This window comes from Fringilla coelebs (genome assembly GCF_963513975.1).
Source record: "Fringilla coelebs genome assembly, chromosome: 4".
NCBI classification, from domain to species: Eukaryota; Metazoa; Chordata; class Aves; order Passeriformes; family Fringillidae; genus Fringilla; species Fringilla coelebs.
In genome coordinates, this window is record NC_140032.1 from 46,419,624 (window position 1) to 46,437,087 (window position 17,464).

At 46.6% G+C, this 17,464-nt stretch overlaps 1 protein-coding gene across 1 annotated transcript in view; it reads left to right on the top strand.

Annotated features, from left to right (window-relative positions):
- Window positions 1-520: 520 nt before the first annotated feature.
- The window catches only part of ELOVL6 (ELOVL fatty acid elongase 6), a gene marked incomplete at its 5' end in the record, with an annotated part of 74,303 nt that continues 57,359 nt past the window's right edge, over window positions 521-17,464 (top strand). The window contains one exon of the mRNA XM_084205231.1: window positions 521-609. Within this exon, the coding sequence (XP_084061357.1) occupies window positions 521-609 (89 nt within the window). The remainder of the gene's footprint in view (window positions 610-17,464) is intronic.

The window sequence follows — 17,464 nt, forward strand, 5'->3', positions numbered from 1 at the left end:
GGGTGGGTATGCGTCTGCCCTTCTGGCTAAATTCGAGCCTGTTCTTTTTAGTTCCCGGCTGGCCGGCAAGGGCACGCAGGGCGCTGCGGCATGGATTCAACACGGGGGTGGGGGCTTCCTATTTTTGTAGCTATTTTTGACAGCCTGCGGTGTGTATGGGGGGCTCCCTGCCATGAGCGCAGCCCCAGCGCGGTCCACGGAGGAGCGCCGGGGCTGTGCGAGGGGCGGCGGGGGCGGGGGGCGGGTGTCCCGGGCGGCGGCGGCGGCGGCGGCGGGCGGGCACTAAGACCGCGCCGCCCCCGGGCGCTGCGCGGCGGCCGCAGAAGAGGAGGAGACCGGCGGGCCCGGGAGGAGAGGCGCGGAGGGGAGCGGAGCTATGTTAAACCTGGGGTACCGCTGAGGCGGGGCGGGCCAGGCCAGAGGCGGGGGCTCTCCGGCGGCGGGCGCGCAGGGGCCCGGCTCCCGAGGCGGCGGCAGGCAGCATCTCGGCGCGGGGAGCGGCTCCGCAGCCACCGGGCCAATGAACATGTCAGTGTTGACTTTGCAGGAATACGAATTCGAGAAGCAGTTCAACGAGCATGCGGCCATCCAGTGGATGCAGGAAAACTGGTGAGTGCCGCCCCCCGGCCCCGCCGCCCGCCCGGATCGGGGAGGCGCTGAGCCCATCCGGGTGCGCGGGTTGCGCCCGGCCGGCGCGGTGCGGCTCGGCTCGGCGCGGCTCGGCTCTGCGCCGCCGTGCGCGGGCACACGGGCGCTGCCGCCGGGGCTACCTGCGCGCCCGGGCGGGGTCCACCCCGCCGGGTTACACAAGGCCGGAGCATCCCGCCGCGGGCGCGGTGCGGTGCGCTGCGGGGTCCGAGCCCCACCGCCGCCCCCTCCCGCCGCGCCCCGGCTGGCCCGGCGGCGCCGAGCCGCACACGTGCCCCGGCTCTGCCCTCGGCCTCCCTCGCCTCCATCCTTCCCCGACCCTACCGCTCCCGGCGCTGCAGCCTCGTTCAAACAACTTGCGCGTTTGCCCGCGCTCCCCGCGGAGCCCCTTTGCCTTCCCCCTCCCCTCCCCCAGCTCGTATTAAACTTCATTTGCAGCCATGCGGTTATTAACTTTCCCGGCGTGTGCGTGCGGCCGGGGAGCCGGGGCTGCGCATGGACCCGTCGGGACTTCCCGGGTGGCGGCGAGCCGGACCTGACGGCCCCGCTAAGGGGTCCACGCTCACAGCCTGCCCCACCGAAGGGGAGCGGCTGTGCCGGCAGGCTGCTCTCTGCCAGGCACTGCCCCGGGGGCATCCCTGGGCCTTGTCCGGTAGCAGGGAGACGAGGATGGAGAGAGCGCCCCAGCTGCCCTTCCCCCCTCCGCGGCGCCCTCTGAGCTCTCCTCGGGGCCGAGATCTCGATGACACTCGCCCACCTTGCCCCAGTCCTTGTCCTGGCTTTGTCCACCTGCACGGGCCTTGTGTTCACGGTCTTCCCCCACTCACCTGTGCCTTGCTGGTGCACTGTCCCTGACCACCCTCTCCTAGTGCCCAGTCTTGCCCTTTCTGCTGCTCCTGTGGTCTCTCTCTCCAGCTAGCCCCCAGCTTTTGCATTGCCCTCCCCTGACAGGGCTGTGTGCCCTTTTGAGCTCCTGAGTGAGGACCTTCCCCATGCCACCCTCATGGGACAGTGGTAGTATAGGACTGCCTCTGGGCCCAGGCTATGGTCTCCACATTTGTAGGGCAGAATGGTCCAGGATCCTAGGTGGGTCTCAGCCAGGGATGTGCTAGAATCCTTTAGTGATTTGTCTGGGGGTTTTTAAGGGCAGTATAATTAAAAGTGCATGTATGTCTCCCTCTGTTCTGCAGGTGAGCTCATTACCTCTTGAAGGGTGCCTGGTGTCACTCATGTTTCAGGAGAAAGGAGACCACATAGATATTCTTGGGCTGGGAGTATTGGATGCTTCCCATTCTGTCTATGTTCCAGAAGAAAATTGGCTTCATAATAGGACATGCTGGTGAAAGAGGATGGAGGGGGTGATACATCTGTATATATAATAATCAAATAACCCAGGAGAGATACAGCTTACTTTAAAGAACATGCCTAGCAATTAGCACTCCTGCATCTTCTCCTTGACTCTCCTGTGCTTCATGATGTGACCTTGGGAACATTACATAACCTCTCCTAGGCCTCAGTTTCCCCAGCAAAGAAAGACCAGGGGAGTGGGAGATAATAATGCTGAAATGCCCTTATGAGGTGCTTTAATGACTTAAGTAATGTTTACCGAGTGCCCTGAAGATGTCAGGTACCACAAAAACACTAAGCAGTGTTATTGAAATCTCTCTGGCAGTTTCATGTGCTGCAGAGGTCGTCAGCTGGGATTCCGTAACGCTGGGCTCCCACTTTCCGGGTTCAGAGGAGGAGACTGTCAGTGTTACACTGCTGCTGTACAGCTAGAGAGGCACAATCATACATGTTCACATGCTTTTCGGTCTAGTTTCACCTTCTCTGAGGGAACTGATGAATTAATGTCTTTGATTCTTGTGAAAGTGAAGGAGAATGATCTTCCTGTGTCCTGGGAATGTTTTTGGAAATTAAATAGAGCTGTGCCCTCTAAGGTCTCTGTTGTGGCAGGCTTTTCCTAAAAATGTTGCTGAAGACTTTTCCAAGTTTCAGGTTAAATTGTACATTTTTATCTTGAAGAAACGCTCTTGCTTAGTGAAACAGGTCCTGTTCAAGCGTTTGGGTTTTGCAGGGGGCTGAACTGGTACAATATAGCACCTTTTTTTACTTCCTTGAGATGACTCAATAGGTTTGTGTATGCAGACATCAATGGCAGAGTACATGGCTCCTGTACTTCGTAGGTGTAGCCTTAATGTACACATCCTTAACATAAGAGCCATCCGAGATGAAGTTGTCAGGTAGTAGTAGTATGTAGGGATAAACATGTTCCTTTGCTCTTTGAGAAGGAAGACCAGAAAGGCTGTGGCAGGATTTTGTACTGTAATTGTTATTTAAATCCGGGTGCAATACTGTTACAATGTCTAACATGAAGGTAAACAAATTCTATAGGTGGGGCATTTGCTATTTTACTCATCTCAGAACTATGTCTCATTACCTTTCAACATGCACACACACAGAAAAAAGGCTGTGGGGTGTTAGGGGGCATGAATTGGCTCTAAGGAGTTGACTCTGACTTTTGGATTTTGAAATGTCTGACTAGGTTGCATATGAAGATGTAGCCTAGTTTAAGGATGGATGTGAATCCTTTTACATATCCTCTGAGTTCTGAGCTGGTTAAAGCACCATCATGCCCTTTTAATTAAAACTGTGTAAGCCTAAAGCTGGAAAAGCTTGAACTCAAAGCCTAGGGGTAGTGGCATACAGCCCTAGGTACTGGTATGGTTGGTCAGGAGGGATCATGGTGCAAGGTCTGGTTCTGTTCAGCCAAGGCTTGCCCCTCTTTGCCTTGGTCCTTTGAGGCTGCTCCAAGCTTCATCACTCCCTAGGGCGAGTGTATGTCCTCTGCCCTCCCCAGTAATTGGGACCCAGTCTTTCCTTTCCCATTCCAGGGCTTGTTTCTTTACTGCCATTTGCCCCTGAAAATCCCATCTGAGGGCCTGTTGCTCTAATGGCAGTGAATGAGCTCTTCCTTGCTTCATTCCAGATGGTCCTGCTTCACTAGATGGAGGACCCCATCCTGAAACATGCACTGAGACCTCTTTAAAGCTTGGGCCTGGATTAGCAGTGCTGTAAAGAGAGTGCTTTTTTTGAGAAGAAGTTAATAGTCTGTTGCCTGATACTTGTGAGCGGATGGGTTTCATGCTTCCCTGAATGCCTGGCTTTATATTTACACCTTTACAGAACAGCCCCCAGACTGCCTGGTTCTCATGCAGGGAGGCAGCTTGGAGACTGCAAAGATGGACCTGCAGCCTGCTGGTCTCTGATTATAAGAGCTGCCAATTATTTGCCTTCCCTAAATTAACAATGGTGGGATTTCAGGAGGTTAAAGAACAGCAGGTCCGTTTACTCTCATGAAACTCCTTATACTTTATGTTGTGGGATACAACATAAAGTATACTCCTTATACTTTATGTTGTTGATACATGTTCAATATAGTGCCATGGAGTAGCTTTGCATATAAAATACAATATCACTTTAAGATATTGTCATGTTGTACTCAAATCATAGGAGGTGAGATTTCAGTATGTTCAGGATTAAATCAAATGTTTATTAAAATAATTGCTTAAAATGATTTCTCAAATCAAACTCTCTCAGCACCTCCTCCCAAACTTCTTAAAAGAGGGAAGTGATATGAAGTAAATAGTTTGCAAAGGATTTTTTTTCTTTAAACTGCTGCATGAGAATTAATGCAACTCTAGTCCTTTATTTCTTATGGGTAAGTATATTCATATTTGTGGAGAAAATTCACAAATGTTCTGTCAGACATGCAGCAGAAAGTGTAGTAGCACTGAGATCCTGATTCCCAGCTGCAGCCAGTGAGGCACCAAAAAGCTGGCTGGTGCTCAGGAAAGGCAAAGTGACAGAAATGCCTGGATGGAGTAGTGACCGCCAGAGTCCTTCTCCATCGTGCTGCAGAGCACCAGGTTCAAGCAGCAGTACGAAGTGACAGTCGTTCCTGTTATAATTGTCTGGCCAATAATAATTATCTTCAGATGTCTGCTGACGAGGGGCTCGCCAATGGGGAGGCAGGAGGCCTGTGCTGACTGCGCTGAGATTATCTGGGAGAGCTGACGTCACACCAGGGCTTGCCTAAAATCACAGAAACTTTTCCTCTGCTGCTCCGCCGGCTGCTGCAGCGCTCCGGACATCCCTGCCCCAGCCTGATGTCCTCCTGCCAGCTGCTGCCCTGGGCAGGCTCTCCTCACTCCTCTCTCTCACTCCTCTCCCGTTTTGCTTCCTAAGAAGCCATGGTTTAACCCTTGACAGCCGGCAGGATGCTCGCAGGTAGTACTGGGAGGAGGACGAGCAGGATGAAAGTGAAACTGGTTATTCCCTAAGTGTGCTGTTGGGCTCTGCTGCAGAAACTGGCTGGTTTTGTTATCATTACCTGAAGTAATGATTCAGTAAAGAGAGAAGGACTGCATAAGGACTGCTGGGAATTTTTTGGTATCTGACAACTCAGTTCTGAAATCATCTTAGTGGACTTTAGATGAGGATAACTGTTTATGTATTTGAAAGAAAACATCTGTGCAGGAAGTTATTTTTAACCTTTTGTTACCAAAACTTTTATGTGACAGAGGCAGAAAAGGGAGCCAGTGCTGGCAGAAATTTGTCCTTTGGTGTGATTTTCTTTCAAGTCAAAACTAGAAATAAATGTGGAAGGGCAGAGGGTCAGCTAATTTGGATTTGTAAATGCACTTGCCTTTTAATAATTCACACAAGCACCGTCGTCCTAGACAGGTTTGTTTCCTAAATGCAGAACAAGCTCTCCTCATCCACTTAAGCTGCTCTTACCTCATGCAGAAATCAAGACTGAGAGGCTGTGAGCGTATCTCTCCAGGCATATGTGCGTAGCAGCCAAAAACTGATGTAAATTACTTCCCCCACCCCGTGCCCCCCCGAGTTCTTGCTAGATGCCAAGTGAAGGATGTAGAGAGGGATGCTGCAGTCACCCTGTACTTTCCTCTATGCTGCAGCAAGAACTCAAATGGAAGATGTGAATTGGTTCTTTTCAACAGAGAGACTGTTTTTACTTGAGCAGAATTCAGTTGGCCCAAAAATTTACTCCACATGTCATTCTCCAGACGGGATTTTTCATGCTCTCTTGTGCAAACTGGCCATAGAGCCAGCCAGCCAGGGCCACCAGTGCATGGCAGAGATTAGAGGATCCCACTTATTTGCCTTTCTTTCATCCTGCAGGCCTTTCTGAGCCAAACCCTGATACTTTGGAATATCACAGGGTTTTGGCTCTTTGAAAATTAAAGGATGGAGTCCATGAGGAATTACAGTAGATGTCCTTTCAGAGTTCAGGTGTTTTCTGTCTGGGTGGGTTTGGGGAAGGAAAAATTTTTAAAAAATGGTGGACAGCAAAATGTCATCCTGAAGATAAAAACATCAGTGTCTTCTTGATTCAGCTTACCACTGAAACATAGGCATTGGCCTTTGGTTTACCTCTGTTCCTAGAGTATGAATGTATCAGTCATGATGATACTTTTATTATTTTAAACCTTTTGAGAGTGAGGGCTTCTCTTCTACTTTGTGAAACACCACATACTTCTGGGAATAATAAACTTATAGGAGTGGAGCCAGGAGTAGTTTAGGAGCTTGCTGTCATCTTCAGAAGTGAATATGACATCTGGGGACGTGGACGTTCCAAAACACTTTTTGGAAAGCTCTGTTAAGAATTTAATCGCTTTTGCTTTTAATGGGAAAGAGCAGAGATTAAAACATTATTTCTAAATGTAAATTAGTCTGAAATATAAAATGAATTTTTTACTGGCTTAGACTATACCAACATGTGAGATGTCTGTGTAACCACATTACCTGTGTAGTGCTGCCCAGTAAATTTTTTCTTACCAACAGTTTTGTCAGCCCACTTGAGCCTTGCCCTGGGTTGGAGTGGTAGGGTTTTGTCTTCTGCTGTGCTGCCCCATCACCAAAGTGTCCCAGACTGCTGCTACTACAAGCTGTGCTGTTCCTGTGTGCATCCCAGCATCACATCTCCTGGGGCTTCCTGGATTCACTGGGGAAGGCTGGTGCAGCCCCATGGGGAGCTCTGCAGGGACGGCCAGGTTAACATTTTGCAAGCTGTCAGCAGAGCAGGAAACAGTGAGGCTGTGGCTGCGGCCTAACAGAAGGAGAAAATTGTATCAGTTTGTGTGCAAGGTTTGCAAATATTATGATTGCTTTCAGAGCCAAAGCAGCAACGGTACCTGATACTGCCCTTCACGGTGTGCCTTGTACTATGTGCTCTGTTGCAAACCATCAGTTGCAAGACTTGTTGACTTTTGTGAGGACTCAAACTTTTTTTGGTGTGAATTTTTATTTACATACTAGGAGCAAGGTGGAAGGACTCCAAAAGCAACATGACCTCGGTTTGCCTGGAGAAGGGACCTGGGTCACACAGAGCAGACATGCCATGAAATGATGGGCAGAGCTTTCACCTGTTGGGCAGTCTTTGACCTCCTGTGGGAAGAGCTGGTATTCAGAGTGGGGGAGAAGAGGGGGAGATGCGAGTCAGTGCCAGGGGAAGCAACGCATGCCAGGGAAGTTGGGACCTTGCAGAGCACAGGCAGTGGTTTATGGGGTGCGTGGCATGCAGGGGAAAGATATCTCTGAGGATGTGGAGAGCCTGCCTTCAAACTGAAGGCAACCATAGCCACTTTTTAGAAGTTGGGCATCAGTCAGGTGCCTGAGTCCCATCATTTCAATGGAAATTAGGACTTGTGTCATCTCTGAAATTTTCTCTTTGTGCCTTAGTTCCTCTGCTGTGACATAGGGAATAATTACTTTCTGGGCATATTCAAAGTTGGCTTTCTGCCATGTTGCAAAGTTGATCCTGAGGTGGTAAGACCTGTATATAACTACAGTAAAGCAGTACAGAAAACATAATGGTCTTGCACTATTGCTATGCACCTTTACACTTGTACTAGCAGCAAAGAATACTTTATTCTTGCCAAGGATGTGGGGCAAAGTTTGTCTGCTTGATTGTGGTAACTGAGGACTGAGAAGAGCTGCTGTAATATTAGAGGCGAGACAGTTTAGTGTTGGTATCATAGGATTAAACTGCAAAAGTCCAGACCACTTTTAATTGCAAATTTATGAAAGGAACTGTCATTCAAATAGTCCAATAAAACTTCAGGCATCAACATCTGATGATAACTTTTAAAGAGAATTTTTTAAATTTGGTGGTAATTAGTTTTAGTATGTGAAGTCTGCAAACTGAGTAAAAAATGAATTGGACGTCATCCAGGTGGTGAGCTCGTCAGATTGAATGTGTTGGTTTTGGTATCTGATGGCCTCAGTTACCCCTGGACATAAAACTTAAGGTCAGTCAGGAGTGTTATTAAGGCCAAATGTCTGCTCTATATGTCTTGAGCCATAAGCAGTATAAATACACCTGGAAAGAGCAATCCCAGGGAGTGCCAATTAATGTTTTAAGGGGAAGAAACAATGGGCCAAGTTAATTTTTGGAAAAAGACGACTCTCATCTTTTGACTAATAAAATTTCCTAGGTTTCAGTTCTCTTTTTTTTTTTCTTTTTAAAAAAATTTATTTAGAGCCATTAAGAGCTACTTAAGATAGCAGTAAAATCCCCTAAGTATAAACAAAAGTGGGATGCCAAAGTTGTTGCACTGTGCCATTCAGATAGTGGGCTTATTAGCAAATGTTTAGAAAGTCTGTCTTTTTCCTTATGTGATTTTCCTTTTAGCTTTAATTGGGAATTTACCCTCTAGGTCCCTTGATGTGATTCTTCTGAATGCAGGTCCTCTATAAACATAATTGGGAATTTTGTTGTTGCCAACATACATCATTTCCAGGCAGCTGAAAGCCATGGCTTTTCTTCCTTTTTGTTCTCCCTAGTGGAGCTGGCTGTCCAACTCCTTTTCCATGACTTTGCAGGTCACAGGCAAACGAAATGTTAGTTTTTAACAGGAAATTATGTAGACACCTTGCATTTCAATTCCTTCTTATTTCCTCACTCACCTTGGTTTGACAGCCAAGCAGAAAACTCCAAGCTGTTCTGTCCAGCACATGGATGCCTAGGTGCCCTTGTCTACCTTGACTTTCACAAAGACTTCTGCTCTGCTGGCACAGTAGCTCTGGGGCTGTCAGCTGCCATGGACCCTATTGCACCTCAGCCCTGGCCCCAGCTGTGGACAAGGATCCATCCTGTTCCATGTGTTCATGGCATCTTCCATGCTCATGAGCATCCAGCCCAAACCCAGCCAAACCCATGGGTAGTTTCACTGCCTTTTCTAGGTAAAAGCAGAAGCTGTGAGGATGTGCTGAGTGGAGCTGCTGATGAGAGAGTGCAGCATTCATTTCAGACTTACGAAGAAACAGGTTGTTTAGCAGGTTTAAGTATTTCAGGGTGCATAATGTTGTCTTTACATTATTTTGTGAGGGCATTTCCCCATTATAGGCTTTTTTAAAATACTGCTGTTGGCACTGGCTGAAACAACATACTGCCTAATTCAACCTTTGATCTGCTCTGACTGCTCCTGTGTGCTTAAATATCCTATTTTGATCACATGTCTGATAAAGAAAATACTATTTTTGGTCACACAACTGTTTGGAAGTGACATTGCCTCTTGAATGGCAGTGTACACAGATGATCAGATTATTTTGTTGCACCATTATTTGTTGTTTTAGAACTCTGTAAGTACTCTGGAGTTAAATACATTTTTTTAAAATCTTGCTTGGGAGTCTCATACTAGGCAAGGCACTGCCCATGGATGCAATGAAAAACTCTTGTCTTTCCCCTAATTTTGGGTTTAGTTTAAGACTAGTACCCCAAGCAGACAAAAGTCACTATTTTTTAAAAGTTTAGGCAAATTATTGCTTGGATTGTGACAGTCAGATCTGTGCTGCTACTTTGCCACCCTCTCTGTGACCAGTGGGGAGTTTTGCTTCTGTTCCATTGGAAAGAGAATGGCTCCAAACAGCCAAAGACCATGAAGAAAAGTAATGTTATAGCACTGAAAGGAATCTTCAGTGTCCTTGTTCACTAACTTCTAATATCAGGACTAAAATGCATACTTTTCAGTTTTAAGAAATTCAGATAAGATCTGCAGCATTTTCCAAGAGCTCCTCTCCTATATCAGTGCTTAGATCACTGACAAATTTAAAAATTTTGTTTGAAAGATAGGATCAACACCAGCTATTCCTATTGTAACTCTTGGAGCCTGAGTGTCTCAAGGCTGTTGTACCGAGGATGCTCACACTTCTTAGGAAATAAAGGAAAACATTTTGCTGAAAGAAGGATTCTGAAAACCAGTCCCCTGATGTTTGTGAGAGGCGGTCCTTGTGTAATGGTACCCCTGAAAAAAGATGGTAGTTACAGTGGATGCCCTTCCCAGATCCTTCCACGGGTGATGTCTTTTGATCCTGCCTGGGATGTTTGTTCGGGATGTTTTGTTTAATGTCCGAGATTCTGGTATTTGACGATTACAGACAATTTTTATTACTGATCACTCAGTCAGGTCCTAGGAGCATCTTGCAGGCACTGGTGATGGCATTTGTCTGACCACAGATGCCTGCTATGTGAGGTGTCTGAGTCATCAGGAAGTGGGCAGCTGAGAGAACTAAGTTTTATTGTAAAACCACTCCCTCTCTTACCAAATGTAGACACTCAGGGAGCAAACTAGACCATAGTTATTTCTCCTGATCCTTCTTCCTTCTTCTCCCCCATAATGCATTTTTTTCTTTTTTCAGGTACCTGTTTGGTTTTAACTTCCTCCCACCCTTTCCCATTCCCCTTTCATTTTGTGTATATCTTTTTACTTTTTAGGAGCAGTTAAGTCAGCAGCACAGGTTGTTGGGGAAGGCCCTGGATGTTTCTGCAGAACACCCTGCATGGTGGGAAACAGCTGGTGCATATTTTGGTGTTGGGCTGGTGAAGCTGGGCAGCACAGGCCTGCTCTTGAGCTGTCTCTGGCTGAACGTAAAAAACACTGCATCCAGGTAGTGCCACTGCCAACTATTGATAAAATCACTTGGTTTCTGGAATAAGGCAATAATAACCAAGGAAGAGTACTTGCTTGTACCTTTCCACAGCCCCATGGTATACTGGTATAAAAGGACCCTCTCTTTTAAAAGCCGCTTCCCAGTCACTAAGTGGAAAAATACTAAAGTCAGTCCACGGTAAAATGGCAGTTGGCTTCAGTGTAAAAGATTTAGTTCCTAAATGTGTGTTGGCTAAATGTAATGTAGCATCTGGTATGTAAAACAATTATGACAATTCACATATTTTGAAATGGTCATTACTGTAAATGGAATAATTGGAAAAGATGTTAGGAGAAAATGAAGAGAAAAGAAGTTGTGCCTACATTTGGAAAAACATGCACCAAGCTGATAATATGGGCAATCTGGAGATCAGAGAGAAATCCTGGCTGGAAGAGCTACCACAGCTTTTTATTGTGGGGTGAACAAGCAAGGCTCCTTCCTCTGCTTTCTGTAGTGGCATGCCATTGATGGAGAGGAAAATTGGATGAGGGTAACAAAACAGGATCTTTTAGCATCGATCGTGTATTGGCATTAAAGCTGGGAATGCAGATTTTGACCTTAGGCTTTCCAAATGTTCTTGGCTTAGCAGTTCTTGTGACTTCAGCTCTTGGGGTGCCTTGGAGCACCTTCTCATATAAATTCTGGTGGCTCTGGGGTAGGCATGCTAAGTGTGTAAGATACTGAGGGTGGTCCTTTGCTGTGCCTCAGTGAACTGTTGCAGGTACTGTGACCAGTTTTCATTGCTTCCAATAAAATGGCATATAGGATTGAGGGACATTTTTGACAGACCACAGGTATCTTGCCAAGCTTTTATGATTGTGGTCCAGCATTTTGTCTTTACAGGCTGTGTCCTGATGACCTTAGTTACGATCCATATTTATTGGTGGCAGAGTTAGACTCCTTTCCATAAACTAGATAGACTTGTATGTGTTTAAATGGGGTACAAATTTGGCTTCAGACATCTTTAACCATCTTACCTTGTTTAAATTTTCAAGAATGAGTTTTGACTTGATGGAGTTTCAGGTCGTTCTCATGTTGTAAAATAGTTGTGCATCTTGAAAGAGGGACACTTGTGTTCACCGTATTACCATGAAGAGCTGTAGTATTTTAAGATTCCCTTTCCCCTTTGCTAAGATCAAGACAGAATCCCACAGTCACATTCCTGGTGAGTTAGATACTTTAATGACACAAAGTTCTGTAATGTAGCATTTCTAAGAACAGGAAGGATGCCTTGAAAGTGGTGGATCTGCACAGCCACCAGGGCTGCTCTGAGAGCTGCCTGAAGCCATTGCAGCTGGAAGTCTTCCCAAATGAAAATGACCGTTTCCACTGCCTTTCAGCAGAGGTCTCTCATCTTAGCTCCCAAGTCCTGTGTGACAGTAAAAGAAAGCAAGACTTTAGTTCCCAAAACTTTGGAGAGTCTCTCATTGTGTGTACAGACAGAAACTTGGTACCATCGTGCATTTTTCCTGGCTGCTGGATCAAATGCTCCCTCTTGAACGTCAGCCAGTCTGTGAGGCAACAGGGACAGCCTGCTGGTCAGCCAGGTTGCACAAGGGGATGATATCTGGGTGGGATGCTTTGGGTTTGCTGGCAGTGGAGTAGCTTCCCAGGCTGAGCTTTGGCCCCATGCTGCACACGTGGAAGCACTGCCACAGCTGGGTAAACTGAGCTGCCTTTCATGACTCCTCCTGGGACTGTGATCTGCTGTGGCAGAGTGGAAGGAACCAGCAGAGGCAGTAAACTACCACAGTGCTCCAGCTGCCTTGCCTGGAGGCTGCCTGTGTAGCTGTCCTGAAAGCAGCCCTGGAGGAAGCACAGCATGGAGGTGATGTGTCCTGGGTAGTACTCACGGTGGCATCTATGCTCAGGTGCTTGTGTGCCCAAACGTTGCACCCAGGCAGTCTGAGCTGTTTCATTCTGGCTGCATGAGTGGGGATAAACACTCTTAAGACGTGAACTGAACAAACATCCCTCTCTAAATGGATCCCACAGTCTGCTGTGATAATGCCCTATGGTGTGGTTCCTAGACTATCCTGCTCGACCTGCTTCATTCAGTGAGTGGGTAAGGCACCCATTCGGAGAGCTGGAGACTGTCAGGGACCTTCATTATTCAAATTGGGGCGTGGGCTTAATCCAAATCAGTGGGAGGCATATCCATGTTGGGAATGGGAAGAGGATGTAAATTTTTGTGGATGAGTAATGAGATGGCTCTACCATTACCTGTAGCTTTGGTGCAGACAGAAATCTGAGTGCTGTTGAAGTTGGACCAAGCCACCATCCCACAGGATTCCTGCAGAAATACTGGGGAAGAGTTTTAAATGCAGGATCTGACTGTGGAGTAAATGATTAGATATGGGAGATCACTAGAAAGCATGAAGACTAAACTGAAAAGGGCTTGTTTCCCAGAGACAGGGTTAGATGCAGTCCTCTCTGTGCTAGTGCTCCTCCTCCAGCATAAAACTATCCAGCGTTGAATGAGTTAATTTGAGCAATGGCTTAGGCTGCCTTCTTCCGTGCTCTGGGGTAGTGGCTGTACACTGCAGAAAGCCTTACAGAACGAAAAGGGGAAAGATGTCATTTTAAGTCAGGCTGTGTTGACTCACAGGAGACATTCTGAAGGTTATGGATATATGTTAAGCAGGTATTAAATAGCTCTTGCTTTATAAATATCATTTACAAAAGCAAGTATCCTTCAGGCACCAGAGCATATAAGCATGTGATTTAATTAGAGCCTGCATTTTCAAAGTGGTGGAACCACAGGATTTAGATGAGAAAATCTGCAATAGGTTTGCTGATGACGTGAAATCCAGTGACTTCTGTAAAACTTCCTGGCTTTGTGCCTTGCTTTTTCTTCCCCCTCACTGTTTTCTGTAGCTGTGTCCCTTGGACTCTGTGCAGTGGGTTGTGATGTGTGTGGCCCCAGAGAGGAGCGGTGCAGTCCCGCTCCCCATGGCTGTTGCACAGGTTCAGCACTGATGGGGACATGGCAGTACTCTGAGGCACTCAGTCACTTCTTTTGCAGAAAAAGCAGGCTGGCAGGAGGAAGAGCCAAACCACAGGCTAAACAGGCTCGGTGAAGCATTTCATAGCCTGCAAAGTGACCAGGCTAATCCTGGAAACCTGCAGCCTTTATTGTGACACCTGACACAGCCAGCCTCCTCTGCTTTACCAGATTTCCATGCTCACATCTCTGTCTTTCTAAACATGGCACAGATTTTTTCCTTTCTCAGTCTTAAGGATGGGGGGAAGGTGGGGGCAGTGGAAAAAATCTACATTAAAGCCTACCCAAAAGCTGTGTGAAAATTTAGAGGTCCCCCTGCAAAAGGATGGAGGCCCTCATGCCAGGATGGTCTTCCAGGTTATCAGGGCTGTGACTTTGCAGCCTGGTGGTGCATTCAGAAATGCTTGCCTGACTAACATATTGCTTACATTTGCTGACTCACTCTTGCACTGCCTTTTCTTTCTTGTTCCCTGGATGTGTTGATTTTTATCTCTGTTACTAGGGCTGTGTTCCAGACACTGTATAATCACCGTGTTTGTGTTTGGCTCCTGTGTCGGTGGGAGGTATTTACATTTGGATACAAACGTTAATATCTTTCACCCGCAAGTGAATAACAGCAACTGAAGACCCCTAGCATGGGAAGGAGTTTAGTTCTGCTCTTGGGCTGGGCCATCCCCAGCATCACTGCCTGGCATTTCACACCACCAGCTGCATTTGGTCTTGCTGTCTCTTCAAGCCCTGTTTGCCCAAACTGTTTTGGACAATGAATTCAAATTCAGAATCATAGAATATTTTGAGCTGGAATGGACCCACAAGAGCCATCAAGTCCAGCTCTTCAGTGAATGGCCTGTGGGCAGCCTCGTGTTTCACCTGCAGAAGCCTCTAACACAGGCAGCCTGTCTGCTACATTTTCTAAGTGGGAGCCATCCGTGGGCATGGCTAAGAATGTCAGCAGAGCTTCTGGGTCCCACTGTCCTGCTTTTCTAGGACAGGTATGGGTGATCAGAGGCCCTGCCCTGGTTGTAGCTTGCTCCTGGAAGGGCTTCATCTGGCTGCTCTTCACCAGCTGTGCTGCAGCAGCCCTGCCTCCTCACATCCCAGCGTGCTTTCCCACTTCCATCTCTCACCCAGAGCCATTTAGTGTCCATGTCTCTCGCCACTTCAAAGAGTGCCTGTTTTTGATATACACTGTCCAGATACTTCTGGAGGTACAGCTCATTTCTGACATGTCTTTTCAAATACCAGTGATCCTAAGTGATGGTCCTAAAATGTTTGAGGGCCCAGGTTAATATGCAAGGACATTATGTCTACAAGTTCTTTCCCTTTAAATCCCAGGCTCCTAAACTTTTTGTATGAGTAGCGCAGATGACTGCAACTATCTTGTCTTCTCAATGGCTTCTAAACAAGCCACCATTTATTTTTCTTGTCCAGCTTGTTTAGGTCTAGTTTGAAGCCCATCTCATTAAGTTGTCATCACATGATGCTCCTTTCTCTTGTTTTAATCAGATGATGTTCAGTGTATTCACGCAGTCCTCATGCAAGGACAGTGCCTGGCCAATTACCAGGGAACTAATTAGCAGCTTCTTCCTCATGGTTCAAAGAGCACTATGCATGAGTTCCCATAAGATCATACCGCACAGCATCACCTTGCAGCAGCATTGCTGTAGACAAAGCATGTTGTTTGCCTCTCTGCCTTCTCCTTCCTGCTCACCACTTTTGTGTCAGTCTAGGTGCAGACAGACAGCACTCCCCAGCATCACCAAGAGGAATCATCAAGAGGAATCCAGCTTCCATGGTGCCTTTGAAACCCTCCCTGAGTTGGAGCTGCAGCCTCTCTGTGCTGGTTCTGCACTTAGCAGCTGAGCAGAGCCAGGCTTCTGAGTGCCTGGACACTTTGAGGAGCTTTAGCCTAGAAAGGGCTGCCTTTTTGGTTCTTCTTAGGCATGATTGTTTTTCTCAAGTTAAACAGTATTTATAGGATTTCTTTTTGCAGGTTTCAGTGTTCCAGATTCAGTGAGATCAGTGATATTTAGCATTTGCAAACAGAAACTTCAGAAAAATCTTGGCATTTTTGATTGTGACTTTTGTAAGTGCTGGAGGGAGTTAAACATGCAGCTTCTCTGGTGTCTTCTGTTATCTGTTTATTCATAGTGGAAATGACTGTCAGCTTCTTGAATCAAGCTCTGAAAGCTCTCCAGGCATTTCAGTGGCAATGCTAAGGACTTGTGCCCAGCTTTACTCTCTTTAGCATTTACATTTTTGTCATTGATTCTGAATACATAATGGACGGAGGATATATTCAAACAATATCAGGACAGTATGTGCTTGTACATATAATTTTGTACACTTGTTAATGCATTTTTCTCAATCCCTTTGACAGGAGAAAGCAGGCTACAGTCTGCTTTCACTTGGAGGGGCATGCAGTATGCCTGAAATCCACTGCCCCAGTAGTAGAAATACAGCCCTACCATCTGCCATGGACTTACCCAGACTCCAGTGGAGTGGGATAAAGCTTTGGAACACCTGCAGTACATTGTGTGGGGCAATAAAGCAGAAGTTTTTGAAAAAGGGAACAAAATTGTCCAAATCCTTCTAAAAGTCACTTGTTTTTACTGAGTCGCAAAAGCAGTGCCTGGCACCTTGAACCCATATGGTGAGAACTAAATGATGAGCAGAGCTTTTGTTTTACATTAAATTAGCCCATCTTCTCTATCCCAGCTTCCTCTGAATTTGTGTTATACTTACTGGCAAAGAGCATCTAGCATGACCCATTTGTAAGTCATATATTTAGATTTATTTTGCCCGAGTGAACAGAAGCCAGTTCCAGAACAGACAATAATACAAGGGCTTTAATAATGATGCCTTATGTTTATCAGTTAGGGGTAGTGCTTGTCCTGGTGAGGTCTGCTCTACTGAAATATTTCTTCATTTCTCTTGCCTAAGGTGAGCAGTAAGCTTTTTCTTCAGTGTGACACACTCTCACAGGACTGGGTGAGCAGTGGTGCTGGAACAGATGAACCACCTCCAAACAGCAGCACCTGCTCCCAGTAATGTTTTATGTTCCTTTGTGCAGCTGGATGATGAATTTCTGGGATGAAAAGCTGCTTCAGTGCAGAGTTTAAAATGGAAACCAGGACTTTGCCACCCAGCTTTCAAATCCACTCTTCTAGAGAGTTGAAGGGAAGGCTTTGTTGCCTTACTGGAGTACCCAATAGCCTGGAAACCCTAAAGGCCTGCTTCCACCCTGGTTGGCCTCCAAACTGCTGACCCTTCATTTTTTTGCCATATGCCTTCCCCTGGCGACTTGGCTTTTTCTGTAAGATAAAGAAAGAGGTTTGTACCTCTGGAAGGTGCTCTAGGCTGCAGGCAGAGTCAAGGAAATATCCATATATTAGTTATATGGATAGTTAGATCAGATTTTCCAGCTGATTATTTTACAAGCCTGTTGTGACATCGTAATGCAGTCAGAGGTTATTAAGTCCAAGTTGTTAATTTTAATGATTTTAATAGACCTGTAGCATTCCTGTTTGATCCAGTGCTACTTATTGGCTCATGTTTTATGTTGATACTTTTTGAAGTGTCAGATTTGGCAGCTCTCTGAAAGAGTACCTGTATTTCCCAGATACTTGGATGAATTTCTTTCTGCTGTTAACCAACATAGACTTTGTAGCTGCATTTGGACTAAAATTGAAAGCCATCTGCAGAAAGAAGCCTGGTGCTGTTGTTGTAAGCAGCATCACTGGCTGATTTTGAAAATGGTGCCTGTAGGTGTCTGCCAGGCAGAGGCATTGGGTGGAA